General features: G+C 35.5%; 1 protein-coding gene across 1 annotated transcript in view; it reads left to right on the top strand.

Moving 5' to 3' along the window:
• Positions 1-12,879, top strand: part of DYNC2H1 (dynein cytoplasmic 2 heavy chain 1) — a 376,698-nt gene that overhangs the window by 230,464 nt on the left and 133,355 nt on the right. The window contains exons 80-81 of the mRNA XM_081241450.1: positions 6,587-6,662; positions 12,554-12,762. Coding sequence (XP_081097576.1) covers positions 6,587-6,662; positions 12,554-12,762 — 285 coding nt within the window. The remainder of the gene's footprint in view (positions 1-6,586; positions 6,663-12,553; positions 12,763-12,879) is intronic.

The raw sequence follows: 12,879 nt of genomic DNA, 5'->3' as shown, positions 1-12,879 counted from the left end.
TCCTGATCTTAGAGAAAATGCTTTCAGTTTTTCATTATTGTAAATGATGTTGGCTGTGGGTTTGTCATATATGGCCTTTATTATGTTGAGGTGGGTTCCCTCTGTGCCCACTTACTAGAGAGTTTTTTATCATAAATCAGTGTTGAATTTTGTTGAAAACTTTTTCTACATCTATTGAGATTATCATATTGTTTTTATCTTTCAGTTTGTTAATATGGTGTATCACATTGATTGATTTGCGTATACTGAAGAATCCTTGCATACCTGGAATAAACCTCACTTGATCATGGTGTATGAGCCTTTTAATGTGCTGCTGGGTTCTGTTCACTAGTATTTTGTTGAGGATTTTTGCAACTATGTTCATCAGTGATATTGGCCTGTAGTTTTCTTTTTTGTGTGACATCTTTGTCTGGGTTTGGTAACAGGGTGATTGTGGCCTCATAGAATGAATTTGGGAGTGTTCCTCTCTTTGCTATATTTTGGAAGAGTTTGAGAAGGACAGGTGTTAGCTCTTCTCTGAATTTTTGATGGAATTCACCTGTGAAGCCACCTGGTCCTGGGCTTTTTTTTGTGGACGATTTTTAATCACAGTTTCAATTTCAGTTATTTTGATTGTTCTGTTCGTATATTCTATTTCTTCCTGGTTCAGTCTTGGAAGATTTTACTTTTCTAAGAATTGTCCATTTCTTCCAGCTTGTCCATTATTTTGGCATATAGTGGCTTATAGTAGTCCCTCTCGAACCTTTGTATTTCTGCAGTGTCATTTGTTACTTCTCCTTTTTCATTTTTAACTGTTTATTTGAGTCTTCTCCCTTTTTTTCTTGATGAGTCTGGATAATGGTTTATCAATTTTGCTTATCTTCTCAAAGAACCAGCTCTTAGAATCATTGATCTTTGCTACCATTTCCTTCATTTCTTTTTCATTTACTTCTGATCTGATCTTTTTTATTTCTTTCCTTCTGCTGACTTTGTGGGGTTTTTTACTCTTCTTTGTCCAACTGCTTTAGGTGTAAAGTTAGGTTGTTTATTTGAGATTTTTGTTTGTTTGTTTATTGAGGAGAGAATGTATTGCTATAAACTTTCCTCTTAGAGCTGCTTTTACTGCATCCCATAAGTTTTGGGTCATTGTGTATTCATTGTTATTTGTTTCTAGGTATTTTTTGATTTCCTCTTTGATTTCTCCAGTGTTCTCTTGGTGGTTTAGTAGCATATTGTTTAGCCTCCATGTGTTTCTATATTTTGCAGGTTTTTTCCCTGTAATTGATATTTGGTCTCATAGCATTGTGTTCAGAAAAGATACTTGATACGATTTCAATTTTCTTAAGTTTACCAAGGCTTGATTTGTGACCCAAGATGTGATCTATCCTGGAGAATGTTCCATGAGCACTTGAGAAGAAAGTGTATTCTTTTGTTTTTGGATGGAATGTCCTATAAATATCAATTAAGTCCATCTTGTTTAATGTATCATTGAAAGTTTGTGTTCCCTTATTTATTTTCATTTTGGATGATCTGTCCATTGGTGATAGTGGGATGTTAAAGTCCCCTACTATGATTGTGTTACTATCGATTTCCCCTTTTATGGCTGTTACCATTTGCCTTATGTACTGAGGTGCTCCTGTGTTGGGTTACAATTGTTATATCTTCTTCTTGGATTGATTCCTTGATCATTATGTAGTGTCCTTCTTTGTCTCTTGTAATAGTCTTTATTTTAAAGTCTATTTTGTCTGATATGAGAATTGCTACTCCAGGTTTCTTTTGATTTGCATTTGCATGGAATATATTTTTCCATACCTCACTTTCAGTCTGTATATGTCCCTAGGTCTGAAGTGGGTCTCTTGTAGACAGCATATATATGGGTCTTGTCTTTGTATCCATTCAGCAAGCATGTGTCTTTTGGTTGGAGCATTTAATCCATTTACGTGCAATGTGATTTTCCATATGTATGTACCTCTTACCATTTTCTTAATTGATTTGTGTTTGTGTTTGTGGGTCTTTTTCTTCTCTTGTTTTTCCCATGTAGAGAAGTTTCTTCAGCATTTGTTGTAAAGCTGGTTTTGGTAGTGCTGAATTCTCTTAGCTTTTGCTTGTCCGTAGAGGTTTTCATTTTCCATCGAATCTGAATGAGATCCTTGCTAGGGAGATTAATCGTCGTTGTAGTTTTTTCCCTTTCATCACTTTAAATATGTCTTGCCACTCTGTTCTGGCTTGCAGAGTTTCTGCTGAAAGATCAGCTGTTAACCTTATGGGGATTCCCTTGTATGTTATTTGTTTCTTTTCCCTTGCTGCTTTTAGTATTTTTTCTTTGCATTTAATTTTTGATAGTTTGATTAATGTGTGTCTTGGCATGTTTCTCCTTGGATTTGTGCTGTATGGGACTCTCTGTGCTTCCTTGACTTGATTGACTGTTTCCTTTCCCATGTTAGGGAAATTGTTTACTATAATTTCTTCAAATATTTTCTCAGACCCTTTCTTTTTCTCTTCTTCTTCTGGGACCCCTATAATTGGAATGTCGGTGCGTTTTAATGTTGTCCCAGAAGTCATTGAGACTGTCCTCAATTATTTTCATTCTTTTTACTTTATTCTGCTCTGACATTGTTATTTCCACTATTCTCTCTTCCAGGTCACTTATCCATTCTTCTGCCTCATTTGTTCTTCTATTGATTCCTTCTCTAGTATTTTTAATTTCATTTATTGTGTTGGTCATTGTTTTTTGTTTGCTCTTTAGTTCTAAGTCCTTCTTAAACGGTTGTTGTATTTTCTCTATTCTATTTGTGAGATTTTTGATCATCTTTACTATCGGTACTCTGAATTCTTTTTCAGGTAGCCTGCCTATTTCCTCTTAATTTGTTTAGTCTGGTGGGTTTTTACCTTGCTTCTTCATCTGTTACATATTTCTCTGCCTTCTCAATTTTCTTTTTAATTTACTCTGTTTGGGGTCTCCTTTTCGCAAGGTGCAGGTTCATAGTTCCTCTTACATCTGGTGTCTGCTGCCAGTGTGTAAGGTCAGTTCACTGGCTTGTGTAGGTTTCCTGGTTTTGGGCACTGGTGCCTAAGTTTTGGTGGGTGGGGCTGTATCTTTTCCCTCTGGTGGGCATGGCCATGTCTGGTGGTGTGTTTTGGGCTGTCTGTGAAGTTAGTATGACTTTAGGCAACCTCTCTGCTAATGGGTGTTGTGTTCCTGTCTTGCTAGTTCTTTGGCATGGGGCATTCAGTACTGGATCTTGCTGGCCATTGGTGGAGCTGGGTCTTTGTGCTGAGATGGAGATCTCTGGGAGAGCTCTCGTTGATGAATATTACATTGGGCCTGGAGGTCTCTGTTGGTCCAATGTCCTGGACCCAGTTCTCCCACCTCGGAGGTTCAGACCCGACACCTTACTGGAGCACCCAGACCCTGCCAACTGCATGGCATGGAAGATAAGATAGGAAAAAAAGAAACGAACAGACAGTACCCCAAAACAAACAGTAAAAGCAAAAGTAAAGAGATAAAATAACACAAAGATACACAAACACACTCACAAAAAGAAAAAAGAAAAAAAAAATGAACAGACAGAACCTGAAGGCAAATGGTAAAAGCAAAACTAAACAGACAAAATCACACAGAGAAACATACACGCACACACTCACAAAAAGAGAAAAGAAAAAAAACCAAAACCAAAAAAAGGAAGAGAGCAACTAAATCAATAAACAAACCTACAAATGAAAACAAACACTAAAAACTAAACTAAGATAAACATGAAACCAAAAACAAATCAAATGCAGAAAGCAAACCCCAAGTTCACAGTTGCCCCCGAAGTCCACCCCCTCAATTTTGGGAACACTCATTGTCTGTTCAGGTATTCCACACTGGCAGGGTTTACCAAGCTGACTGTGTGGATTTAATGTACTGCTCCTCAGGCTGTATGAAGAAATTTCCCTTTCCCTTCTTTGTTCGTACAACTCCTGTGGCTCAGCTTTGGTTTTGGCTCCACCTCTGAGTGTAGGCCAGCCTCAGGCATCTGTTCCCTGCCCAGACAAGAGGGGATTAAAACAGCGTCTGATTAGGGCTCTCTTGCTCACTCAGACTGGGGAGAGGGAGGGGTATGGTAGTCTCAATTGCAATGCGGGTGTGTCTGCAGCAGTAGAGGCCTGTGTGATGTTGTAACAGCCTGAGGCACGTCATGTGTTCTCGCAGGGATGTTGGCCCTGGGTAATGGGACCCTGGCAGTGGCATGATGCACAGGCTTCCGGGCGTATGTGGGTAGCAACCTGCACTTGCACACAGGATATTTGGTGTCAGCGGTGTCAGCAGTAATGGTCCTTGCTCACCTCTGCAGTTTGAGATGATAGCCACGGCTCATGCCCGTCTCTGGGGCTCACTTAGTCAGTGCTCTGCCGTCTGTGGGCCCTTGGAGCAGGAAGCCCCTCTCCTTGAGCACCCCAAAACAACAGTCTCTTGCCTCTTTGGCAGGTCCAGACTTTTTCCCAGACACCCTTCCAGCTAGCTGTAGCTCACTAGCCCACTTCAGACTGTGTTCATGCAGCCACCTCCAGTCCTCTCCCTGGGGTCTGACCTCTGAAGCACAAGCCTCAGCTCCCAGCCCCCACCTGCCCTGGCAGATTATCAGACAAGCATCTCAGGCTGGTGAGTGCTGGTCAGCACCAATCCTCTATGTAGGAATCTCTCTGCTTTGCCCTCTGCACCCCTGTTGCTGTGCTCTCCTCCGTGGCTCTGAAGCTTCTCCCCCCTCACCCACTATGTCCGCCAGGGAAGGGGCTCCCTAATGTGTGGAAACTTTTCCTCCTTCACAGCTCCCTCCCACTGGTGCAGGTCCCATCCCTATTCTTTTGTCTCTGTTCATTCTTTTTTCTTTTGCTCTACCCAGGTACGTGGGGAGTTTCTTGCCTTTTGGGAAGTCTGAGGTCTTCTGCCAGCATTCAGTAGGTGTTCTGTAGGAGTTGTTTCACATGTAGATGTATTTTTTATGTATTTTTGGGTAGGAAAGTGATCTCCATGTCTTACTCCTCGCCATCTTGAAGGTCTCTGTCTCCCTTACAGATTTTTAATTCTTAGGTATAGTTTAACTTAGGTATAGTTAACTGAAATCTTTTTTGTTTTCACAATATCTATAATATTATTTTAAAAAATAACTATCTAAATGCTAGTGAGCTCCAATTTTTTATATCCAACTCAGACCAACTCTCTAAGATCTAGGTTTATATATCCAACTATTTATTTGGCCTATCTAGTTAGATGTCTCAAAAGTGACTGAAGATGCACATATTCTAGATCCAAGTACTAGAACATTAACTTCTCAAGAGCACAGATTTTTACCTCTTTTGTTTACTGCTATATTTTCATTGACAAAAACAGTGCCAAGTACGTAGCAGACACTCAGTAAGTTTTTGTTGAACACTTTGTTCATTGATCTCATGTTATCCCTTTCCAAACCTTGTATTCTTTCAGTGTTCCACCTGTGAGTGAATGATGCCAACATCAATTTGAATAAGCCATGAGCTTAGAAGTCATTCTCAATACCTTTCTTTTTGGTATCTTCATCCTCCATTACAATCCAATACAAAAATTATTTCATTTCATTGTCCTAACTATCTATCTACTTTTGTTTTTCTGTCATTTCTTACCCCTTCCCCACCAGGGTGACTTTCCCTTATCTTTTATATTAAGTCAGAGCTCTTTCTTATATATACCAAATATGTTTCTTTTCCTTAAACATATTACAGTTTGTAATTGTATGTGTATTTGAGTAATTGATTGTATTCACCCCTCCCCTGACATTTGACTGAAAGCTACATGGGACCAGGGATTATATATGTTTTTGCTCATTCTTTTATTCCCAGAACCTGACATATAATGTGCACTTAATAAATCTTTTTGAATAAGGAATGAATAAATTAAATTTGTATCAATATTTCTGAATATTATTCAAGTTAAATAGATTTTAGTTTGAACTGATTTTATTGCATAAAACTAATTACTAGTCATAGTTGATGAAAGCCCTAAAAAAATTATTTTTAATTATTTCATATTATTGTGTATCACATATAAATGACTTTGAATGTTCTTTTTATACAAGCATGGTAGCTATTAGCTATAGGTTTATAATTTTATTTAGTTACAGTATAAATGCTTTGTGGGTCAAATGTACAGAAAATAATACTATATGCCTTTAGACCTTTAACTAATTTTCATAATATTTCTGTTTTCATGTTTATAGAGAAAATCCACAATTCTGAAGGACCAAATTATAGGAAATCTCTCAATGTATACACTCTATGTAGACTCAGTGATTTACTACACCAATTTGTTCTTTCTATTTATGACTATTCTGCCACATACTTAAGTGATAAAAACATTTATGACATTATAAAATCCTTTGCATGCTGTAGAGATCAATAAATTTATTTATTTTAATTACTCTTACTTTAGATATATTGTTTTATTGTATTTATTAAAAATTCTCAGTAGTTGCCTTGTTCTTTTAGTCTGTATTGAACATTCTTGTTAAGATTGTAAGGGCAATGATATATGCATATGTATATTTTAACATTGTTTGTAGTTCTTTAATTTTTTTAAAATTTGTTTTGATAGGGTTGGACCAAGTTTTATGAGTTTTCTTTATCAGATCTTCGGGCTGGTTACAACATTATTGACAGACTCTTTGATGGTAAGTTCTAATGATGGAAACTTTGACCTCTGGTGTCAATGAAAAAAAATTTTTAGCTCTTATTAAAAATAGGGTTTTTTTCAAGAGTGACTTGACTTCCTATTATAAAATTTGCTTTTTGTATTTTGTATTTAATGTTCTGAATTCCATGCTTGTGAAAGTTCATATATTGTGGTCATTGGTTTTGATATAATCCATTAGATTTCTGGTTGATCTGTAGCTCTCAGGAAGCAGAAAGCTAGAATGACCTTGTCTTTACTTCACAGCCTTCACAAGTTTCAGGCTTCAACTAAATTATTCATATGTCTTTCAAGGGAATTGTTAAAATTTAAGAATATGGTAGACCAAGAATCTGTAGAATCACAATTGTATGATTAAGTAGAGATCAGGAATCAAGGTACAAAGAATAGACTAAAACAGGGCAACAAACAAAACCATATAATCTGATCCCTTGAGACCATCTAGCTCTCTGCCTCCTGAAAACAGGAATGGTCCAGTCCCTGAGGGTTATTGCTCAGGGCCAACTCAAGCAAACACTAGAGTTTAGAACAATGATGGATTAGAGAAGAGAGTACGTTGATAGGACTCTCAAACTTAAAACTATTCCAAACAACTCTAGATTCTTGTCTCCCCCACCATCCTTTAGCCTTGCAGCCTCTTCCCTGAGTCTGCCCCATTTCAGTAAATGGCACCACCATTCATGTAGTTGTTCAGGTTCAAAGCCTATGAATCATCCTTGATTCTTCTCTTTTCCTTATCCTCAAACATCCAATACTTTGGCAGTGTCTGTCCCCTCCATGTCCAAATCACATCAAGATTCTGTTCTCATCCTTCAACTTCATCAATCTTGGTGTCCAAGAAATAGATTCTTTCAAAAATTCCCCACAGAGTAAATAAATTTATTATTTAGAAAAGTAAAGTAAAGCATATAATTCACTTTCAAAACCTACAGCCACATTTATCTTCTTTCTGTTCCTTGAACAAACCAGGCTTGTTCCTACCAGAAGGTTTTGGTAGGTGCTCTTCCTTCTGTCTGAAATGCTCCTCTTCCAAACCTTTATATGATTTTCTTCTCTTATCATTCACATCTCAGCTTAGAGGTATCCTCTTCAGAAAAGTTTTTTATTATCACCATCTAAAGTAATTTTCTAATTGTTCTCTATCCCCATGTTCTGTTTAATTGTTTTAATACATTAGTGCTACCTTATGCTTTCTTGCTTATTCATTCATTTTTAAAAATGTTGTTCATCTTTTCCAACTAGAGTGTAATCTATATTAAGCAAGGTCTTTGATTATTTTGTTTACTCTGTATGTCTTTAACATCTGTAGCAGGGCCTAGCCCATGGTAGTAGGCACTGTTATAGTTGGTTGAATTAACGGCATCATCATTTATTCTGTAACTTGGTTTCCATGAAAGGATAAGGATAAATGTCTAGCATGTGGACAAATACCTTTTTTATAGTTTTATTTTAATTTTTTATTGAAGTATAGTTGACTTACAATGTTTCATGTGCACAGCAAAGTGATTCCATTGTACGTCTATCTATCTATCTATCTATCTATCTATATATTATATCTATTTTTTTCAGATTCTTTTCCCATGTAGGTTATAACAAGATATTGAATATAGTTCCCTGTGCTATATCATAGTCCCTATTGTTTATCTATTTTATATATTAGTGTGTATCTTTCAATCCCAAATTCCAAATTTATCCCCCCCGCACTTCCTCTTTGGTAACCATAAGTTTGTTTTCTATGTCTGTGAGTCTATTTCTTGTTTTGTAAATAAGTTCATAGGTATCATTTTTTAATATTCCACATATAAGTGATATCATATGATAATTTTCTTTTTCTGTCTGACTTAGTATGATTATTTCTAGGTCCATCCATGTTGCAACAAATGGCATTATTCTTTTTTTATTGTTGAGTAATATTCCACTGTATATATATCTGTAGCACATCTGCTTTATCCATTCATTTGTTGATGGACATTTTGGTTGCTTCCGTATCTTGACTATTGTAAATAGTGCTGCTATGAACATTGAAGTGCATGTGTCATTTTTAATGAGAGTTTTTATCTTTTCTGGATATATGCCCAGGAGTGGGATCACAGGATCATATGGTAATGCTAGTTTTAGTTTTTTAAGGAACTTCATACTGTTCTCAATAGTGACAGTCCTAATTTACATTCTCACCAACAGTGTAGGAGGGATCCCTTTTCTCCACAGCCTCTTTAGCATTTATTGTTTGCAGACTTTCTGATGATGGTTATTCTGACCTCATTGTAGTTTTCACTTGCATTTTCCTAATAATCAGAAATGTTGAGAATCTTTTCATGTGCCTGTTGGCAATCTGTATAACTTCTGTGGAAAAGTGTCTATTTAGGTCTTCTGTCCATTTTTTTGGTTGGCTTTTGTTTTTGTTTTTGTTTTTTTTTATATTGAGCTGTATGAGCTGTTTGTATATTTTGGAAATTAATCCCTTGTCAGTTCATCGTTTGCCAATATTGTCTTCCTTTCCATAGGTTGTCTTTTTGTTTTGTTAATGGTTTTCTTTGTTGTACAAAAGCTTTTAAGTTTAATTAGGTCCCATTTGTTTACTTTTATTTTTATTTCTTTTGCCTTAGGAGACAGATCCAAAAAATATTGCTATGATTTATGTCAAAGAGTGTCCTACCTGTGTTTTCTTATAGGAATTTTACATCAGTAGTATCCAGTGTTAGGGAATTCCCTGGCGGTCCAGTGGTTGGGACTTCACCTTCCATTGCGGGTTTGATCCCTGGTTGGGGAACTGGGATCCTATGTGCCTTGCAGCCAAGAAACCAAGACATAGAACAGAAGCAATATTGTAACAAATTCAGTAAAGACTTTAAAAATGGCCCACATCAAAAAAAAAAATAGTATCCATTCTTACCTGTAGGTCTTTAATCCATTTTGAGTTTATTTTTGTATATGGTGTTAGAGAACGTTCTAATTTCATTATTTTACATGTAGCTGTCCAGCTTTTTACATGTAGCACCACTTATTGAAGAGACTGTCTTTTCTCCATTGTATATTCTTGCATCCTTTGTTGTAGATAAGTTGACCCTAAGTGCATGGGTTTATTTCTGGGCTTTCTATCCTGTTCTGTTGATCTATATGTCTGTTTTTGTGCTAGTACCATATTGTTTTGATTCCTGTAGCTTTGTAGTATAGTTTGAAGTCAGCTGATTCCTCCAGTTTAATTCTTCTTTCTCAAGATAGATTTGGCTATTCGAGGTCTTTTGTGTTTCCATATAAATTGTAAAATTTTTTGTTCCAGTTCTATGAAAAATGCCATTTGTAATTTGATAGGGATTGCATTGAATCTGTAGATTGCCTTGGGTAGGTAGTATTGTCATTTTAACAATATTGAGTTTTATAATCCAAGAACACCATATATCTTTCCATATGTGTTGTCTTCCGTTTCTTTCATCAACATCTTCAGAGTACAGGTCTTTTACCTCCTTGGGTAGGTCTATTCCTAGGTATTTTATTCTTTTTGATGTGATGGTCCATGGGATTATTTTCTTAATTTCTCTTTCTCACATTTTGTTGTTAGTGTATAGAAATGCAACCGATTTCTGTATATTAATTTTATATCCTGAAACTTTACCAAATTCATTGATGAGCTTTGGATTTTCTATGTATAGGATGTAATCTGCAAAGTGACTGTTTTACTTCTTCCTTTCCAATTTGAATTCCTTTTATTTCCTTTTCTTCTCTGATTTCTGTGTCTAGGACTTCCAAAACTGTTTTGGATAAAAGTGGCATGAGTGGGCATCCTTGTCTTGTTCCTGATCTTAGAGGAAATGCTTTCAGCTTTTCATCATTGAGAATGATGTTGGCTGTGGGTTTGTCATCTGTGGCCTTTATTGTGTTGAGATATGTTTGAGTCCTATTTTAATTTACATGTTTCTGAGATTTTTAAAACTTTTAAATGAAGTATGATACGCGTACAAAAAGTACTTATATCATAAGATTACAGCCCAGTGAAATTTCCACAAACTGAACACTCTCATGTAGGTAGCACCTTAATTAAGAAACAGAACATTACCAATACTTCAGATTTTACTCTAATGCTGCCTTCCAGTTACTACCATTCTTCAAGTTCTCCCACCCCCACTCCTGTGGTAAAGACCAGGAAACTAAACTATATAGATTAGCTTTGCCTGTTTTTATAAAACTGGAATCATATATCATGTATTCTTTAGTCTTTGGATTCTTTCAGTTAACATTATATTTGAGAGATTCATCCATATGGTTACATGTCATTGTTGTCCATTTATTCTCAGTGCTATATAGTTTGCCATTCTGTGATTGTATTTCTTCTCTTGGTGGGTAGTTTTCAAGTTTTTTCTTGATGGACACGTGGGTAGTTTGGGATGATTGTGCTATATCTTTGGGTGACTACTTGAATATATTTCTGTTGGGTATATATGTAGAAGTAGATAGGATATTAATTTATTTGTTCCCCATAGTTAGTTAATGCCTAACAGTATTCCAAATGAATTTTTTTGTTTATTTAAAAATTATTTGAATTATACTTCAGAAAAGTACACATAAAGGTATAATTCAATAGATTTTCATAAATTGAACCTTTGTAACTAGCCCAAAGTCAATAAATAGTGTATTACCAACATTCTGGAAACATCTCCCCCCCTCATTTTTACGTATGACCCAACATTTTCCCATTTTGTGCTAAGGCCAATCAATTTTCTGATTTCTGTGAGTTGTTTTTTTAATGTTTATTTTGAAACATAATTTTTGGAGGATATATACTAGTATTTTAGCTTGCTTAGAAACTTGGTAATTTTGCAAAAGGCTTTTGAACATTTATTTGATTTTTATAATATCACTTTGAGACAAATATTATTAATGCTCTTTTAAGATGAGGATACCAAAGCACAGAGAGTTTGAATGATTTGTTTATCATTGTGTTTCAAGCTTGCAATGGAATTAATAGCATCATATGTTTTTTTACATACATCACACCAGTGAATTGTTGTAAGAGGAAGATGCTTCAAAATGATACTGAATCTCATGGTAGAAGTCTAAATATAATCTTATGATTACAAGATTTCCTGATATTAAGGGACCTCCACATATGGAGAATTAAATGTAAAAAAGAGGAATGGTTCACTGAATTTTATAGTACTGAAATAGTCTAAACTAGTAATGCTAGCAGTGATGTTAACTAGGTAGATTAAAATTGTGTTTCCTGCATTTACTGCTGTTGGGGAGGAAGAAATTTTCTTCTACCCATCTGGGTTCTTCTGGCTGATCTAAGAATTTACACTGACATGAAACAGATTAAAAGGAGAAGATCAAATAAAAATTAATAACATGTATATATAGGAGAGACCCAGGAAGACTAAGTAACTTGCCAAATGGCTGAAACCCTCACCTTAAATACTGTCTTCAACTAGAAACAGAAGAGGGTGTTTGGGGTAGTGGTTTTAGACTTCAGAAGGGAGGAAGGCAGTCAACATGGAGATGCAAAAAAGCAGATGTTTGGTAAACAAATTGCTGGGCTATGCAGAGACAATGGGACACAGGGAGGAATTTTAACAAACAAGACTTTGCCAGGTTCCTTCCTGTCCACCATACCTAGTTCATATTATAGTTATCTATGTTGGTAGCTCCCTTTCTGGAACAGGTCTTCTATGATTATAGTATTAATATTATTAATATTAATGAGCACTACATTAATTTAAGCATTTTAAGGAATGATTTAAATGAATTAAATATGTATTGTTATATCCTATAAATATAACTGGAGCCAGGAATTTGTTTAATATTTTAGAATTTGTTTTAGAAAATTTCTAATATCTTAGAAATGAAACGAATAAAAGCTTTTTTTTTCAATTATAGGTACCAAAGATGTACAATGGGAATTTGTACATGGTTTGCTCGAAAATGCTATTTATGGAGGACGTATAGATAACTATTTTGACCTTAGAGTTCTCCAGTCATACCTGAAACAGTTTTTTAATTCTTCAATAATTGATGTATTAAACCAAAGGAACAAGAAAAGCATTTTTCCATACTCCATATATCTACCAAAATCCTGCAGCATTTTGGTAGGTAAAATTAATTATTTTCAATTTACCACCAGATAGAAACTTGAATAATTTCTTATATTGTTAAATATATGTTGTTACTTTTCAAATGTATAAGCAATTGTCATTCACAAATAT

Source organism: Mesoplodon bidens (genome assembly GCF_964165515.1).
Source record: "Mesoplodon bidens genome assembly, chromosome: 7".
NCBI classification, from domain to species: Eukaryota; Metazoa; Chordata; class Mammalia; order Artiodactyla; family Ziphiidae; genus Mesoplodon; species Mesoplodon bidens.
Note: the sequence above shows the minus strand (reverse complement) of the source record. Positions and strands in the feature narration are given on the sequence as shown.